This window comes from Eleginops maclovinus, chromosome 1, assembly GCF_036324505.1.
Source record: "Eleginops maclovinus isolate JMC-PN-2008 ecotype Puerto Natales chromosome 1, JC_Emac_rtc_rv5, whole genome shotgun sequence".
Taxonomy (NCBI): domain Eukaryota; kingdom Metazoa; phylum Chordata; class Actinopteri; order Perciformes; family Eleginopidae; genus Eleginops; species Eleginops maclovinus.
The window spans coordinates 28,040,407-28,059,941 of NC_086349.1; the positions used below are offsets into that span (position 1 = coordinate 28,040,407).

At 45.7% G+C, this 19,535-nt stretch overlaps 1 protein-coding gene across 11 annotated transcripts in view; it reads right to left on the bottom strand.

Moving 5' to 3' along the window:
- The window catches only part of magi3a (membrane associated guanylate kinase, WW and PDZ domain containing 3a), a 59,147-nt gene that overhangs the window by 17,220 nt on the left and 22,392 nt on the right, over positions 1 to 19,535 (bottom strand). For 4 of the 11 annotated variants that reach the window (XM_063879753.1, XM_063879721.1, XM_063879746.1 and 1 more), the window contains exons 2-6: positions 17,579 to 17,695; positions 13,743 to 13,862; positions 5,266 to 5,472; positions 2,014 to 2,176; positions 633 to 712 (exon numbers count right to left, since the gene is read on the bottom strand). In XM_063879753.1, coding sequence (XP_063735823.1) covers positions 633 to 712; positions 2,014 to 2,176; positions 5,266 to 5,472; positions 13,743 to 13,862; positions 17,579 to 17,695 — 687 coding nt within the window. Of the gene's footprint in view, positions 1 to 623; positions 713 to 2,013; positions 2,180 to 5,265; positions 5,473 to 13,742; positions 13,863 to 17,578; positions 17,696 to 19,535 lie in introns of all 11 variants that reach the window. The other 7 variants (XM_063879699.1, XM_063879730.1, XM_063879682.1 and 4 more) reach the window with 3 other exon arrangements.

Consider the following 19,535-nt stretch of genomic DNA (forward strand, 5'->3'; position numbering starts at 1 on the left):
GTCAGGGACTCATTCCTGCACCTCTCGGCAACGACACATTGGTCTCCAAATGCACATTTTGTTGACTAAGGCATAGTTTGTGTACTTAAAATGCAAAGAGCTCAGTGATGTAATGTTAGTTATCATGGTGGTTCTGGGAGAAGTATCGGGGGTCCTGTCATTAGTCCTCATTGACTTCATTTAGTGTTAAAAACTTCTCTTAAAAACAGTCCACACCTCAGTGTTCTTTCAGGGTGCCATGTCCGTAGTTTCCCATGCTGATGTTTGAATGATGTTAATGTTCAAGTCTTTTTAAATGATATCAAAGGACTCAAAGGGTTATTCGTCCTTTGGAGCTAAAAGGGTAGTTTTGACTATGAAAATCTCTTCCAACAACGTACAAGATTCAAAATACTCAAGAAATGAAATGAATATATGCTGCAGGAAAGTGCAGCACTTACTATTATCTTGCAAGTCGCTCTGGATAAAAACATCAACCAAAACAAAGTTGAACACAGTATGATGGAACAGAATACTTTGCAGAACGATGAACACTAATAATATATACACATGTAGAATAAAGGACTATAAATGAGCTGTTGTGGTACAGCAAACATGCTAAGATATAAAACGTGCTTCCTCACTTTTCTCACCTCCGTCCTCGCACTTCTCCGGAGGCTTGGCCCTCCTGGCGAGGCGGGGGTCCAGCCAGGTGGTGGTCTTACTGTTGTGGCTGCAGAGCACAGAGCAGACGGGGCTTTAGGCACAGGAAGAAATAAAGTATTTAAAACACATTTCAGACGCTGGGACAAAGAGCTGGAGTCTCTGAGGAGCGGGGAGACTCATCTTCAGGGACCAGACGCTCAGAGGACCCTCAGAGGAAGAGAGGGGGGAAATCAGGAGTAGAAGAGTGAGACACTGAAACTGAATCGCATCCTTTCTGTTACTCTCCTTTTTTCTGGAGAGGAAGTAAAGTAACCGGAGCTCTGGAATCATTTGTTGTTGGAGGAGCGATATATGACTCAGCAGCTTTAAGACGTGAAGACACTATTATTTCCATGCAGGATGTTCACCTGAAAGTGGGTGGGGCTTAATTTAGACCAGAAGTGATACTAGCCTCATGCTATACTTATCTATAAAAACCCCTGTTGAACGCACGATGAATGGATGGTTCGTTAGCATTCAGTTAGCATATCACACGCTAACTCCAAACACCAGAGACTGTTCCTTAATCATCTTTAATTTAGTAGAATTAAGATTCTCTGTGCTTTACAGTTCAGAGGCAAACGGCCGACTGACTGACGGACCAGCAGCCAACGAGACACTGTCACTGTGGAGCCAACAGCTGTGAGAGGGAGAGGAGCTTAAACACTGCAGGTATCTCACAGCACACCTGGATAACTCTGGAGCTACAGAGAGGAAGAGGAGGAGGAGGAAGAGGAGGAGGAGGGGGAGGCGGAGGAGGAGGAGGAGGAGGGGTCTGCTGATGCATCATGTCCAGGCATTACCTGGCCATCGCCTCTCTGAGTATTACCTCTCGGTCCTTTCCATCCAAGCTGTTGCTGCTAGAAGTTGGATTTAAGGGAATTTGAACGGCTCAGATACCTGCAGGCTTCATGGAGTATTGAACGACCAAAAGGATGCAATTATGGGTTCAGAGGGGTAGAGATAACTTTAAAGGAACTCCATTATCTACTATCATAACCATGGACCCTGCAGACCCTCCATCTACCTGATCAGGACCCTTAAAACCCACCTTTTCACCCTTGCTTTCACCTTCTAATCCTCTCACGGAGTCCCTTCACTTATGTAACGTCCCGTGTTATCAGTGCATGTTTGCTAAAGATCAGAATCAGAACTGAGCCTCATCTTTCTGTAATGTGGATTCATCGCTTAGGAGGCTCCTGAGCTCTGATCTTCCAATCAGAAGGTCTATTCCCCATTTGTGAACCTGTGGGACCTTGTCCCCACGTTAGCATCCTAAAACTGAAGCGCCCTGGGAGGGGGAAGAGGGGATACTGCACGTCTACTCACTCGATGAAGTACACCATGCCGGTCTCGGTGTAGGCCGTCTCCCAGCTCTGGGGCAAGGCCTCCTGGCTCTCGTCCTGGGGCTGCCAGGCACTCGGATCCCCCCCCGCGGACTGGCTGTAGCTGGGCACTGATCGCCGCCACTCCGCCGCCTGGTCCTGGTGCTCTGCTGCCCGGCACGGAGAGAGGGAGATGGGCATGGAGACGGACAGAGGGATGGGGTGGGAGTAAGGGTACGGAAGGTGGTAGAAGGAGAAAGAGACAGGGGGTGAGAAGGAGGCACCATGGGAGTTCCTGTGGGCTCCCTGCATCGCTGCTGCTGCTGCTCTCTGGATCTGCCTCTGAACACTGGCTGCTAGGAGAGGCAGGGGGGGAGATAGGGAGGGAGAGGGGGGAGACACAGAGCGAGAGGGGGGAGACAGAGGGAGGAAGCGCTGTGCTGCTGGAGGATTTGCATGTGAGCAGCGATGCACTCGGAGACAGGAGATGACCAACGCTCCACACACACACTGCTGCTCTGTGTGTGTGTGAGGCTGTTATCTACAGGTTTACATCTGGCTCTGTGTGTGTGTGTGTGTGTGTGTGTGTGTGTGTGTGTGTGTGTGTGTGTGTGTGTGTGTGTGTGTGTGTGTGTGTGTGTGTGTGTGTGTGTGTGTGTGTGTGTGTGTGTGTGTGCTCTGTTTGTCAGTGGTAATTGAAAGGCGGGGAGGGAAAGTGACAGCTGTTGATTGGAAGAAGCCGAGAGCCTTTTTGTGCAGGAGTCGGGGCCTTTCATTCAGCCAAGACCCGCCAAGGGGTCTGTGCACTCACCACGTCAGAGTTATTGACTGCACGCACACGCACACGCACACGCACACACACACACACACTCCAGGCTATGGCAGCTCTCAGCCCTCTGCAGGCTTTGCAAAGTGACGGGAAGAATGGCCGTCAACAAAAATGCACGAGCGTTATTAAAGCCCCCCTCCAGACATGTCTCCCCCCCACTGTTTACTGCACATGCTCACCACTTCATATTACAATACATGCGTCCACATGCTGACAGTGTGTGTAAACTGCGTTTAATATTAACTCTGAAGTCAATCACGAGCGACTTCCTGTTCTCTCAGCCCGCGGACGCTCAGAGGAGGGCTCTCTGAGGAGGAGAGCAGCAAGTCTCTGATTCATTGCTTTGTGGGTGCTAATTCCCCCCCAACTGGCACGATGCATCACATTAATGCACATCATGAACAAATCATTTTCATAATGTAAACCCTACACTGTCTGTTCATCAATCGATCTTCATCCCAGTATTTTCTCTTCTTACTGTAAATTCATATTTCATGTGAACAGTATGTACTTTAAGTTCTTATACTTATAAGATATATTCTTTGCTATTTATTCTACACACAATCTACAGGACTTTCCTAAACATTAGATAGATTTATGCTTTATTGATCCCAACTTGGGAAAGATGTTGTTACCAGCAGTGTGTCGAGACATTACAATACAAATAATTAAAAGTGGAAAATATTATATCAAATATCTGGATGATTGAAATGTTCTAAAATAAGCCCCAAATACTGCAGTTATTAGCAGGAACACTGCAGCAGGACCACCATTGGCCTTGTAATTCAATCTGCTTGTTGTTTGAGCTGCAATATATGACTCAGCAGCCTTAAGACATGAAGACACTATTATTTTTGTGCTTCGCTCTGAAGCAGGATTTTCACCTGGAAGTGGGCGGGGCTTAATTGTGACGTCGTTAATAGGATGTGTGTCAGCTCTGGGAGAACTGTATTGTTCATGACGATGCTTATTATAAAACTTTGGCACTGAATCCGGAGCATTAGCATTTTGTTTTCTAGCTTAATGTAAGAGAGGTCTGAGGTTTCTGAACGCTCCCTCAGTGAGGCCCCCTCCCCTTTATCTGGAACAGGGTTTGTGTCTCTGGCTTTTTGTTGGGGATCAAACGAGGACAGAGTCTCCGGCTGAGGGATTGCTTTATCGATCGCAGGCAGACTTTGACTTTGCAGCGCGGTGATTTAGTGATGACCTCGCATACAGAGCAGCTAATCCTGACGTGTTGTTCGGAGGAAGAGAATGACGAAGAGGAGAGAGAGAAAGGTCCTGCCGCCCTGAGGATAGAATAATGTATGAGCGGCAGGATGAGGAAGGGAGTTAGAGAAAAGAGAGGACAGCTGCAAAGAGGGTGCAGGGATGTGGTGTTTCTGTCCCTGAAGGCAGCATCTCCCTGGTCCAATGAGATTTCTCAATGAAGTCATGTGACCGTGCTGCAGTTCCTTTATAGCCCTACGGAACTACAGCACGGTCACATGACTTCACCTCACCACCGCTAAGCTAAAGGAGGCTAATGTTGGGCTATAAAGGAACTACAGCACGGTCACATGACTTCACGTCACCACCGCTAAGCTAAAGGCGGCTAATGTTGGGCTATAAAGGAACTACAGCACGGTCACATGACTTCACGTCACCACCGCTAAGCTAAAGGCGGCTAATGTTGGGCTATAAAGGAACTACAGCACGGTCACATGACTTCACGTCACCACCGCTAAGCTAAAGGCGGCTAATGTTGGGCTATAGAGGAACTACAGCACGGTCACATGACTTCACGTCACCACCGCTAAGCTAAAGGCGGCTAATGTTGGGCTATAAAGGAACTACAGCACGGTCACATGACTTCATCTCACCACCGCTAAGCTAAAGGCGGCTAATGTTGGGCTATAAAGGAACTACAGCACGGTCACATGACTTCATCTCACCACCGCTAAGCTAAAGGCGGCTAATGTTGGGCTATAAAGGAACTACAGCACGAGTCACATGACTTCATCTCACCACCGCTAAGCTAAAGGCGGCTAATGTTGGGCTATAAAGGAACTACAGCATGGTCACATGACTTCACGTCACCACCGCTAAGTTAAAGGAGGCTAATGTTGGGCTATAAAGGAACTACAGCACGGTCACATGACTTCATCTCACCACCGCTAAGCTAAAGGAGGCTAATGTTGGGCTATAAAGGAACTACAGCATGGTCACATGACTTCACGTCACCACCGCTAAGCTAAAGGCGGCTAATGTTGGGCTATAAAGGAACTACAGCATGGTCACATGACTTCACCTCACCACCGCTAAGCTAAAGGAGGCTAATGTTGGGCTATAAAGGAACTACAGCACGGTCACATGACTTCACGCCTCCAACGCTAAGCTAAAGGCGGCTAACGTTGGGATCCAGAAGAAGAAGAAGACGCGTCTCACCAGTCAGGCCGTTGACTATAGGTGTTTTCTCCTCCTCTTCCTCCTCCTCCGGAGCGGCGCTGTCCTTCCTGTCCATCTTACTGACAGACGTTGTGCGTTTCCTCTGGACCTCAGTGTCGAACTCCTCGTCAAACAGAACCTGGTCCACCAGGTCCGGCTGCACCGGGCTGGGCTCCGCCGGGGGCTTGGGGGTCCCGTAGTAGTTACCTGGAATAAAAAGAGAGGAAGACAAACCTAACTGTGAATATGTGTAGCTTTAGGGTATCAATCCCTCCTTCAAGTGAGGAAGAAGGAGTAACATCACAAGATCAGGGTGGGTTTGAGAATACGGCAAATTGGGTCCATTGTTGGGAAATAAAAACATGTATTACAAATCACAGAGCTTCAGAAGGGGGTCATTTTTCATACATTTATTGCATTTCCTTAAATTTTACCCTCCATAGAGGTGTGCAGGAATGAGTCTCAAACCCTGACATGACTCAGCATTTTACCCCTTCCCTTGAACTGGAGGTCAATGGTTTTCTGAATGTGTTTTGGTTTTAAAGGGATAGAGACAACAACATATGCTTGTCAAAAAGTTTTACTCAAAGCTATATTTCCCTTGTTCAAGTTTGGAGAAAATGACTAGCCCTTTGTTACATGAGTTGTGTCCTTCCATTATCCCAAATATTTCAGAGATATGTGTGATTTTAACCGAGGTAATGGTGCAGTGCACAAGACAGTGTAGTAAGGAGATGACGAAACTCCCTAATTTATGAAAATCTGCAAAAATATCTGACAAGACGTCACAGATTAACGTAAAAGATCAGTTAAATATAGTGTTTTTAGAGTCCACGAACCACAGCGCTCTCTCACAAACGTACCCCTTTAATATGTTGTAGCAATGTCTGACAGAAGCTTTCCAAAATGTGCTTTCATCCAGTTTTAAGCAACATTTCTACCATAAACTCTTTAAATCTCAGCACTTCTTTACAGGATGCAGCTCTCTATTAAAGCATGACAGCGTTAGCATGTAGCTAGCTAACTTGCGAGGTAGCTATCATCCTAATTCTGTCTTGCTTGAAATCCAAATTGGAAAAATCCCATTGGCTTTCTGGGAGATGCTGCCTTCAGGGTCCAACACAGAAAACCACCGTCCCTGCACCACTCTATTACCATCTAAATAACCTGAACCCTTTAACATGTACTTCTTATCGGCAGCCTAAAGCCATGCTAACCCACCCCTCACATGGAGGATTGGTAAACAGTTTGCAGGACCCCCCCCGGGAGCATTGAGCGTTTACTCTGATGTCTCTCGTTGGACCCTTTAAGTCCGTCTTCCTCTGCTGTCATGTCAGAGCCTCAGGCTGCAAACAGCCTCACAGCGAGAGCTTCTCCTCTTCATCAGAGGGTGACCCACTTTACCCCTCACCTCCTCCTCCTCCTTCCTCCTCCTCCTCCGGCAGGAACTACAGAAACTTCACAGAGCAGGAGGGGGGGGGAGGCTGTGGAGGTGCAGATGTTCTCTGGAACAATCTCTGCAGGAACTGTGGTGTTTACAGAGGCTGAGCGCTGGGTTTAAGGGTCCAACACCAGGAACTGTGAGGAAGAGCGCGATGAGGAGAACAGAGGAGGAAGAACAGCAGAGGGAGGGAGCACTATCTACTGACTGAACTACTGTTCATTACTCAGCACAATGAGGCAGAATCATGCTTTATTATATTATACCACACAGATTTATTCCTGTTTTAACTCTCTGGTAAATTTGGGTTTCTTAATTGCATGACCTTTCAAAATAATTGTGGGTTTCATAAAACGAGTCATTTTGAGTCTGTTTGTAGTAATTTAGAGTCTCTTTTTTGGTATTTCTAAGACTATTTGTTTCATTTTGTGTCTCTTTGTAATCATTAACAGTCTCATTAAAGTCACTTTAAGTCTCTTTTTGGTTGATCTGTCTTTTTTTGGTTGTCATTTTCTGTCCATTCAATAATTGGCTTCTTGTTCTTTGGAGTCATTTAATGTCACTTTGAACATATTTTGAATCTTTTTGTACTTATTTTGGAATGTTTGTCTTTCTTTAGTCCTACCTGTGTCTGTAGTCAGTGTGTGTCTCATTCAGATTGTGTACAGGTGAAAACAGACCCTACAATAACACAACTGAACAGCTGATTCTTCCTCAGCTTTAATTAGGTACTTAATAAAGAACATTATTTCCCCGCGCGTCATGTTAAACAATGCATTATAAGTGATTACTGTAATTACATTACGCTGTGTTCCAGGGAAGCATTAATATCGGTACCTTATCTGAAACCATTAAATCCGGTACTGGCTGTAATTAATAGGATGCCGGCTGGCAGAGTGTAAATTGCGGGGGTTAAATTAGGAGGTAATTTGCGGCTGATCTCAGACAGGGGCCACAATAAGGAAGTGCAGTGAGACGGATGGTAATTATAAACACTAATGAGCATCACTGATGAGGAAGTATCCATTCAGAGAGCTGTCCGGAGGATCCGAGGCTGGAGCCGGGTTATTAAATGTGTTCAACTCCCAGGTGGCTCCACAGTGGTACTCTGTGAGGCGCAGAAAGATGCAGCTTTATTAAAAAGCTTTATTAAGGTGTAATCATTTTGTATAAAAAGTAGTTTAAAACAAAAACTGCTTTGTTTTACACAGTTAGAAAGCTTAATCCAATTAATGTCACAAACTGCTCATGCTAAAAACTCCCCATGCTAACGACTCCTCGTGCTTATCGCTTCCACGCTAACAGCTGATAGCCCCCCAGGCTAATATCCAACTATCTATCCTAACTGCTTCCATTGCTACCAGTTACCCATGGTAACGACTCCTCGTGCTAATAGCTCCACAGGCTAATACCCATCTATCCTAATTGTTACCCATGCTAATAATTATTGATGCTAACGACTCCTCATGCTAACAGCTTCATCACTAATAGCCCCTTGTGCTAAAAACTGCCCAAGTTAACGGCTACTCATGCTAACAGCTTCAACACTAATACCTGCTCATGCTAAAAGCTCCTGATGCTTAAGGCCAATAATGCTAAAAGCTTTCCACATTAATAGCTCCTCATGCTAATATAATTTACATCTATCTATCTTAACTGCTACCAGCTACCCATGCTAGCGGCTCTCTTGTGCTAACAGCTTCAACACTAATAGCTCTTCAGGCTAAAACACATGCTAATATCCATCTTTCCTTACTGCTACACACGCTAATCATTCTCCATGCTAACAGCTTTCCCACACTAATAGCTCCTCATTCTAATATCAATCTGTCCTAACAGCTTCTCATGCTAACAATTATCCATGCTAACCGCTCCTCAGGCTACAAGCTACCCATGCTCACTGCTCCTCATGCTAACTGCTTATACACTTACAGCTAGCTATTGATTACTTTGTGTGTGTGTGTGTGTGTGTGTGTGTGTGTGTGTGTGTGTGTGTGTGTGTGTGTGTGTGTGTGTGTGTGTGTGTGTGTGTGTGTGTGTGTGTGTGTGTGTGTGTGTGAGACACCTGACGATGTGGGCAGTGCATCATTGTGCTATGAGGTTAATCAAACACCGAGCAGCGCAGCAGTAATTCCTGTAATATTTAGTAAAGAACCTTTCTTCCCACAGGGGGCTCCCTACTGACGATCACATTCCTGACCTTCTGCTGTAATATGCACTGCAAGTAGGGTGGCCAGGTAGGGTGACCAGACGTCCGGCTTTAGGCCGGACAGTCCGGCTTTTCAATGCCCTGTCCGGCGTCGTATTTGTCCTCCTTGACGAAGGAGGACAAATGTGAGGGGTCTGACCACCCTAACTGCAAGTCACACACACACACACACACACACACACACACACACACACACACACACACACACACACACACACACACACACACACACACACACACACACACACACACACACACACACACACACACACACACCTCTGTACTATAACTATCATTTACTGGGAATAACTAACTGTTATTTCTCCTGTGACAGGATATCTCTGCAGCTCCAAAACACTTCTTCCAAAGGGATTTTAAAACTTATTTAGTCTCTCACAAACACAGTGCTTCCTGCAATATGAATAATGCACAAGGAATATTGCAATCTTGATAAATTGTGTAGCCCTAACTGGACAAAGAAAACCTGGCCATTGAGGATCATGTGCGTCTCGACTTGGTTGCATGGAAAGCAAAGGACAGTGGACCAGCTCATGACACTTTTAGAATCCTAGGAACCTTTTCTCATAGACCTGTATACAATCAGAGGCCCTAGCCCTAACTGGAAGTAAAAAATACTAGGGTTCATGTACGGCTATGTTTAAACAAAAAGATGCACAGAGAGGACAGAGGATGAAAATATACCACGGCACCTTCTGGTTCCAGCTTATGCAATATGAATCGTGCTTCCCTTTCTTCGCAGCAGAGGTGTTGGAGGTATCAGCGGCAGGAACAACGTGCACAGTGTGATTACATTAACGCTCTGACGCCGGTGGGTGGACAGTGTAAAGCCGCAGCCTGGGATACACTGTGGATACACACTGAGCCAGCTCTCACTCTGTCAGTGGATTACACAGCCGCGCCGCTGCCAGTGAAGAGAGGCTTCATGGGAAAGGGAGCATTCCTTTAAACTCGCTTCCCATTAAAAAGCTGTCGTGCCCGCAGAGCTAAAGCTGAAATATGCACTAAAGCTGTGTGTGTGTGTGTGTGTGTGTGTGTGTGTGTGTGTGTGTGTGTGTGAGAGAGTGATATCACGTCATCTGTTTCAGTCAGCAGCTGCCAGTATATCTCAACGCCCAACCCGTGAGAATTAAACACAACCGTGACCAGAGTTACATCTGCAGCGAGACTTAACGGAGAGCTCTGAGCCTGACAGTCATGGTGTTTAATCAATGTGAAATTGTTCTGTTTCCAAACACAAATGGAAACTGGACACGCCTCTTGTGTTGTAGGAGTTTGGGAAAACATCTCAAGGGTTTATACTCCCCTCCTCTCTCACTCTGCCTCTATCCTCTGCCTTTCTGAGCTTACTTCAACTATGGCTAGAAGTTAGTGCATTATTTGGTGAATACCAAATATGTGAAAATATCTGAAAGATGTGCTGTGGAAAACAGGTAACCCGCCCTAAAGCATACACTGCTTTAGCAGGAACATTTCCTCATAGACTTCTATACAATCTGAGGTAATAAATCAGGAGAGGAGCAGGAACATTTCCTCATAGACTTCTATACAATCTGAGGTAATACATCAGGAGAGGAGCAGGAACATTTCCTCATAGACTTCTATACAATCTGAGGTAATGACTCAGGAGAGGAGCAGGAACATTTCCTCATAGACTTCTATACAATCTGAGGTAATGACTCAGGAGAGGAGCAGGAACATTTCCTCATAGACTTCTATACAATCTGAGGTAATGACTCAGGAGAGGAGCAGGAACATTTCCTCATAGACTTCTATACAATCTGAGGTAATAAATCAGGAGAGGAGCAGGAACATTTCCTCATAGACTTCTATACAATCTGAGGTAATGACTCAGGAGAGGAGCAGGAACATTTCCTCATAGACTTCTATACAATCTGAGGTAATGAATCAGGAGAGGAGCAGGAACATTTCCTCATAGACTTCTATACAATCTGAGGTAATAAATCAGGAGAGGAGAAGGAACATTTCCTCATAGACTTCTATACAATCTGAGGTGATACATCAGGAGAGGAGAAGGAACATTTCCTCATAGACTTCTATACAATCTGAGGTAATACATCAGGAGAGGAGCAGGAACATTTCCTCATAGACTTCTATACAATCTGAGGTGATACATCAGGAGAGGAGAAGGAACATTTCCTCATAGACTTCTATACAATCTGAGGTAATAAATCAGGAGAGGAGAAGGAACATTTCCTCATAGACTTCTATACAATCTGAGGTAATACATCAGGAGAGGAGCAGGAACATTTCCTCATAGACTTCTATACAATCTGAGGTACTAAATCAGGAGAGGAGCAGGAACATTTCCTCATAGACTTCTATACAATCTGAGGTAATAAATCAGGAGAGGAGAAGGAACATTTCCTCATAGACTTCTATACAATCTGAGGTAATACATCAGGAGAGGAGCAGGAACATTTCCTCATAGACTTCTATACAATCTGAGGTAATACATCAGGAGAGGAGCAGGAACATTTCCTCATAGACTTCTATACAATCCATATTAAAGATAATGCAGCTCTTTTTTCAGACGTAGAGGCTGCAGCTTGATTTTTACCCTAAGCAAGACGTGTGGTTGCCTTAGTCGACCTAAAAACTAATAAAGCTCCATATTTTCCAGCGTTGGGCCGCTGACCGAGCGTTACAGCGTCAGTGTGTCGTCGTGTTGGGAGGGAGAATGTGTTTCAGTGCCAGAACCTGAAGAGGGGGGGGGGGGGGGGGGGTCTTGGCACATAGCTCTGCTTGGAATGGAGGCCAACACTTCACAGGCCAGCCCTGTCAACAGAGCATTCCTCTACTCCCTGAGAGTGTGTATGTGTGTGTGTGTGTGTGTGTGTGTGTGTGTGTGTGTCTGAGTGCTGACAGCCAATATAAATTACACATCCTCCGTATCTTTTCTTTCATCCCTGTTTTCTCTCATTGAGCCGCTCTCCCCCATCCTAATTCCTCTGTCTCTATTCCTGCACTGTTTGTTCCCAAACTCTCTGTTGTAGATTTTTCTCTCAGCTTATTTTATCTGGACGTGTGCAACAACACTAATCCGTCCTGAGCAGGGCTGCACAATTCACCTCGGAATAAACAACTGGAACATGCACTGATTTTTAAAAGGGCAAAAATATGTGAAAAGATGTGCACTCATTTAAAGACTGTCTGATCTGCTCCTACATGTGGTTCTTCCTTGCACCCTGAGACCAAGTTGCATGACAATCAGGAGAGTAGTTTTCCAGTGCTGCAGACGAACCAAAACACAACCTGCTAAAGGTATAAAGGTTAGTCTTGCCACAGTCATGCTGTTCTGTCTTCTTGCTCGTCTGTCCCCCCCCCCCTCCCCCATGAATGATTCATACGACAGGTTTCCCTTTACCCGCCGCAGCGAGCGGTAGGAATTGGATATGGCCTAATTCTCACACACACACACACACACACACACACACACACACACACACACACACACACACACACACACACACACACACACACACACACACACACACACACACACACACACACACACACACACACACACACACACACACACACACACACACACACACACACACACACACACACACACACACACAGTGATTCCTCAGGTAACAGGTATTACAGCCCGACTCCTTGCTGTGAGCAGAATGAATATTTCTCTTTGTTTAAGCTGCAGACTGAATGCTGAGCGCTGGAGCTGTGATGATTGATGCTGAGCGGCGCCTCAGGAACACGTCTCCTCTTCATGCTCGCTGCAGGTTTGCTCTAACGTTGGAAGATATGACAACAGATCTGAGAAACACTGTCAGATTACTGCAGCAGAGCTACTATCTCTCAGGTACAGATTAAATGAAATACAACCAGCGCCTCTTATTAATTATTAATATATGATAGAGGCCCCATTCCTCTTCCTGTGGTGTTCCCTCTCCTGTAGTGTGTCCTATAGTGCATGTGAATGGTCTGCAGAGGCTAGAATCCCTGTATCCCCTCCAGAGGGAGTTCAACTATCTACCCATCTGTGTCCGGGTTTAGCTTCTGATGCTAAGGAATAACCTCCTTCTGTTAAAATGCAGCTTCATCCAGAGTTAATGAAGCACTGTACTGAACCCTGCACCCCCCACAGCATCAATACCTGCAGTCAATGACTGACCTGAGGGAAATCATTCACTGTGAGGTAAACATCTCTGCTTTCAGGTGTGTGTGTGAGACAGGCTCTCAGAGGTCAACAGCATTAATGATTAATGTCTGAGAGCTTCTGAATCTGAGTGTGTGTGTGTGTGTGTGTGTGTGTGTGTGTGTGTGTGTGTGTGTGTGTGTGTGTGTGTGTGTGTGTGTGTGTGTGTGTGTGTGTGTGTGTGTGTGTGTGTGTGTGTGTGAGTGTGTGCAGAATGAGTCACAGCAGATCTATTATTCGTTCTCTCTGGAGCACAGGGTCAGGGGGCGGGACAGGAAGTGGAACACAACAAGCCCTCATACACTTCAGATGCATCGTGTGAGGGTCTCCCTGCAGGAGAACATCTGGCGGGTATTCACCTGATCCCCTCAGGTGCATCAGGTTAACGTCTGGTATATGAAGAACTGTTCAGCTGCTGGGTCCAGTTTGTTCGGGAGCAGTGAGAGAACTCAACTACTGAGGTCCAACAATCAGACACTACTGCAGTAATTTAAAGTGAGCGAGGGGAAGCACCTGTGATGAAGGTGCAGTGAAATCATCCGGGCAGAGTCTCACTGGAGTCTCTCACAGCAGCTCTGAATCCCCATGTTAGTGTAAGTAGCAGTGTGTGTTGCATTGGGACGTACCATCATAGGTGCCGCTCTCCAGCAGCAGGCCGCTCTCCTCCAGCTCCCTGAACTCCCCCACGCTGATGAAGTTGTAGTCCACTCCGGGGACCTCCCCCTCTCTGGGCTGCCGAGTGGTACCTGCCCACAGGGACACAGGTTAAAATTCAGACAAGTGGACCATACCATTCACTGACTACAGGGAGGAGGGTTTATCTAAACATGCTCACTGGGATATGACTCAGTCCAAATACAGCCCTGGGGGGGGGGGCATCTGTGTCTACATCATGAATAGTGAGCAGAGCAGGGACCACAGCGCTTTGAATTCATTATTAAAACATGAAACAGAAATATAATCCTTGCAGTCAGAGGAGGAGTAACGGACGGTGGTGGTGAGGAACAGGATTTTAAATGCTCACTTTAACTCCGAGCTGCAGCACCGCTTCTGCTCCTTAAGGATGTAATGAAACACTAAGGCTGAAATAAAGTGAGGAGGACCAGAAAGTTTCAGTGAGTGTACATCGACGCTCGACCTGTGTTTGTGATGTTCTGCAAAATCCCTCACACTGCTCCGGCCATAAAGTAACTAAACACAGTTTGATGAGATTTATCAGAAATAAAGGGAAACGTTGGTTTAGGCCATACCTTAAGAATGTATTTAAGAAGACCTCACAGCATCTTAAATGTCAAAGTGTTTAGAGTTAAAATAAAGAGTACACAACATTTTGAAAGACCAAAGCTAAAATCTTCAGGGTTGTGGAACTGAACATCATGCTTCACAGGGTTGCGTCTCGATCCTGCGCTTTGAAACATACATTTCTCCTTCTTTCTAGATATTTGGTTTGATTTGTACCTCAAGAAGACTTAAGGGAGATCTGTGCAAATATATATATTTTTAAAGTTGAACATTTTGAGATTTTCAGAAAAAAGTGAGAATTTGGATTTTTTTAAAACTTCCTTTAACTCTGTTTCTCACCTCAAACACTGGAGCTCCTCAAGTCTCATATCGTAAGTCAAAGTTATTAAACAGTTACCCCAGTTACTCCCCCGCCACTCTGTTTGTGCCTCATTGGTCCTCTCCCCGGAGGCTCTGAACACATATCGCTATGAAGATGATTTCACGCTCCCAACGCGCCGCCTCGCCTCAGCCTCGTCTCAGATCTGATCCGATTCTCCAGGAATCCCCGGCTGAACCGCGCGGCTCGCTGCAGGGACTTTACATTTCAATAAAAGGAACAGATCCTCTAAACTCATCTTTATTCTGCGTCAACACGACTGCAGAGAGGCTCGTTCTGCTGCAGAGAGAACATCTATTATCCCGTCAAACAGAGAAGCCCCAGGAGAGCAGCGGAGCGGGAGAGGAGGAGATATGAGGGAGCAGGGAATCTTTTCATTCTGTATTCTGCTACCTGCACACTCTCAAACCCACTGACAGTTCACACCTCAGAACAGCAGCCAGTGCTTCTTAGATGATAGTCTGAAGTGTTGCTGTCACATCGGAGGTTAGGGAGCTTTAACAGACGAGGGTTACAGCTTAGAATCAGAGAGGGGAAGCTCTTGCTGCTCTGACATGGAGAGAGGGAAATAAATGATATCATCTTTAATGCTTACATCATTTCAAGGTGGAATTAATGCGACCTTTGTATCAAATGCAGAATAGAGAACGTGTTGAAGGACAGCCCCTCTAGCACCATTCTAACTGTGGCTGAATCAGCTTGGTCACACATTCTGTCTCCCAGCCTTTTTTCCTTTTGATTTCCTTTTGATTTCCTTTTGATTTCCTTTTGATTTCCTTTTGATTTCCTTTTGATTTCCTTTTGATTTCTTTTCCAACTTCAGATTTTTTTCTCCAATCTTGACTTTTATGAATTTCAAACTGTTTCTTAAACGTTTCAGTTTTTTCTTGAAAAATCTGACTTTTTTAGATGTCAGATTATCTTTTCAAAATGATCAATTATTTGTATTCTAACTCCTTCTTCAAGTGGCCCGGACTTCAAAAAGAAATCTGAAAAGTTTCCTTAATGTCGACTTTCAAAAATGTTCGATTATCTTTTCAAAATTATCACTTTTTCCTCAAATTTCTGCCTTTTTTCCCTAAATGTTGATTTTTTTAAATGTCGAGGGGGTCCTTAAACATAACTACACAAACTATAAAACACACACAGACAGCTCGCTCCCCCCCCCCCACCTCCAGCCCTCGACAATGAGCAGATAATGAAGTCTGAATGAAAGTAGGTGAGCTCAAACTAAAGCATCAACAAGTTGATCTGAGATGTGAATTAAAGAAGTCCTGAAGCAGAGGGAGGAGCTGACGGATCTGAGAGGAAGCTTACTCCATCAAAAGGAGCTCCGTATTAAAGGGAAGGGTCTCCGTCTAACGCTGATGAGTTCTGTAAGGACTCCTCACATTAAGGGGCTTAAGATAAGCGTTCGGTAGACTCACTTTGAACTTTCATCCCCACATCAAAGCTGTATTCTGTCACTGCCACTCTCCTCAGAAGGCGGGTAAACCTGGGGCACTCTATTTCTAATCTTCTTTCCTTTCCTAGTTTCCCAGCCTCGACACTCCTGGAGGATATTCCCCACAGCTTCATAGAATAAATGACGGTGGTGAGTTCAGGGTCAGGATTCAGCCACGCTTCAGGGGGTTTCCTGTCGCCTGGACCCCCGAGCACCCTCCTTAACTGTTGCTCTTTTTATTTTATGGGAGTCAGGAGTGGCACTTAATGAGGGTATCTGTGTGAGGAGGAGGAGGAGGAGGAGGAGGAGCTGCTGTAACGAGCACAGCTGCTGGAGAGGACCTGAATCACCTCAGGAGGAAAACAACGTCTAAACCAGCGGGTATCACCAGGAAACCCCCCCACTTCATCACTGACATTAAGACCACCACACGTCCTTTTTCAAGTCTTTGAAATGTGATGTTTGAATATGCTGATGAGGCGTTACGTAACGCTAACTGATGGAGAATCCAGGAGGAACTTGTCCTACTTTAAAGGTCCCCTATTATCCTCTCCTTCAACGTTATATTCCAGGTCTCAGATATATACAGAGCGAACCTGTTAACAACAGATGAAATCAGGCCTGAACTGTTTTGTTTTCACACTCCAGTGATTTTAAATTGGACGTAGAGTCCTGCAGAAACAAAGAGCAGCTGCAGCTCTCTGAGCAGGCTACAAACACGTCTCCTCTCGGCCTCTGATCAGCTGAGTTCCTCTCCTACTCACACCGTGCATGCAGGGAGAGATGGGTTAAAGCATTCCTGAAGTTGCATTCATTTTAATAATAAGCAGTAATGTGTTGAGGTATATAAAGACACATCAATCACCCCACCCCAGACTGACTGCCGAGCATAAAGAGCAGTCACTTCAACATGATGATTAATAAAGCCCCGACAGCAGTCCCCATGCTCTGGTTTAACCCTGATTTAATTTAGAGTCTGCATGGTGCTGCAGACACAGGACAATCTAAGGTTTAAATCCCTCGACGTCTCGTGTAATAAGACTTCTGTTTTTATCCTTAACCATCAAGTACAGCTCCTCCTGTTTCTAAGTGATACATGGAAAGCAGGAACTGATGTCCAGTGTGTTTGAATCCATCTTTAAGTATTCTGGGCTGTGTTGCTTTCAGACTAGTGGAAATGAAGCCTCTCAATCCTCATCCAGGAGTCTCTACCTGAGTCTGTAACGCCTCATTAGAATATTCAAACAGGACCTTTAGACAACTTGTAATATAAGAAATAAGTTAATGTCCGTTAGGAGGTGGGGGAGTGTTGGTCTCCTTAAGAATAAAATGCATGCAGCAGTGAATGCAGAGCTGCAGGTGTATTACTGATGCTACAGGGGGGGGGGGTTACTCACAGGGGATGGTGCGCAGGTACAGGTTGTCTCGGATCACCTGCTGCAGCTTGTGGTCCAGAGAGCCTTTCTGGAACTGCAGGCTGAGGTAGTGCCGCAGGTCCGTGTTCAGAACCTTCCCTGCAGAGAGAGGGGGGGGGGCGGGGTCAGAACAGCCTCTCCTTCACGGAACACGCACAGAAACACAGTAAAATAACATTTCGTTTTACTGCAAATCCCGTTTTCAGAGAGGAAAATAAACAGTGTTTAACTCCAGCATTGTAGGTGTCATCAGAGGCAGAATGAAAGCTATATAATGGCGTCACATACAGTGAGGGGTGTGGAGTGGTCTTAAAGGAGGAAGAAGAGAAGCAGCTTCCTCTGACGGACCTGCAGAGAGGAATCCTGCTGTGAGGGGAGGCCTGCAGAGAGGAAATGACTCCCGTTTCTCTGCAGGAATCAATCACCAGCACTGCACCCTGCACTCCGTCAGCAGGGACAGCACTTCAGAGAGGACTTCACAGCTATAGCTGAGCATGCAAACACATCTGTAACGTGCCTCATCTGAACCTACATCCTACAGCTGCTGCTCTTTTCTCTGGTCTTGAATTAATTTCTCTTCAGAGCTGCTGTCCATGTCTGCCTGATCCCCTGATGCCAGAAGATATTGTGTGCCTCAGAGAGATGTTGAAGTGTGCGCAGAGTTGAACATCAGCAGGATAACCGCTCCAGCAGCAGGATTAAAACATGAGCGTACTTCTGCTGTGGGCTGCACATTAATATCTGCAGCCCGGTGTGAGACCAGCTCACTCACAAGCTGTTGCAGAGCTGCTTTGATCTGAGGATGAAACAGCTTCCATCATACGTTCAATCCATCCAGCAACACAAAGCATTCAGCCATATGAGCTTCAACTCTGAATGAAACATCCCACTGCACCAGAGCCTCAGAGAGGAGCAGCACTTATGCTCTGAACCTGAGAGCAGGAAGTCAAATGGACTTGGCTTTGTAGGGGAATAAAAAACCAGGACTAATGAACTATTGTAAATCATCCTGTTGACGTTCAGTACCAGGGAGACTGTGGCCGAGAGGGGGTGTGGTCGTCTTTGCAGGTTGCTGGTTGGATCCCAGCCCTGCAGTCAAGATGTGGATGTATCCTTGGGCAAAATACTGAACCCTGAGGTGCTCTTGATGGCCAACGGTGTGTGTGTGAGTGAGTGTGAGTGTGTGTGAGTGTTAGCTTCCCTAAAGCCAGGTGTGCTGCTCTGAGGGGTCCAGGAGACCTGATGAAGAGCTGTAGAAGAACAGTCTGACTGTCTCTCCTGGGACATGTCTCCATGCTCTTTTCACCCTCTGTCTGAAACCAGAGCTCGTCATGAAGACATCGACACAACACTGACAACAATCCAACTCTTCTGATCTGAATGATCATGTATGTAGAGTGAATATTATGGGATTTATAGCAGGTTTAAGATCATTCTGCCACATACACACCGATTATCAACTCTTTAACTTAAAGTGTGACATCTGGAGAGGCCTTCCAGCTATCCCAAAACACTTTTAGTCCAATCAAGTCCAGAGTTTAACGAGCTGTTTAAACTTTTAATATTTCCCTAGGTGAAAGTATCACGAATCAGTGTGACCTCAAAGTTGGGTGATTCCCATTCACTCCTCTGGGGGACCAGATTGTTTGCATCAAAGCAGTCGTTGGGAATCTGTGAGAAAGGACAGAGCACACGGTTCCCAATCATCCCATTCTCTTAATGTTTAATAACCCAATCCATACTCCCATTACTCCATACTCCCATTATCCATACTCCCATTATTCCATACTCCCATTATCCCATACTCCCATTATCCCATACTCCCATTATCCCATACTCCCATTACTCCATACTCCCATTATCCCATACTCCCATTATCCCATACTCCCATTACTCCATACTCCCATTATCCCATACTCCCATTATCCCATACTCCCAT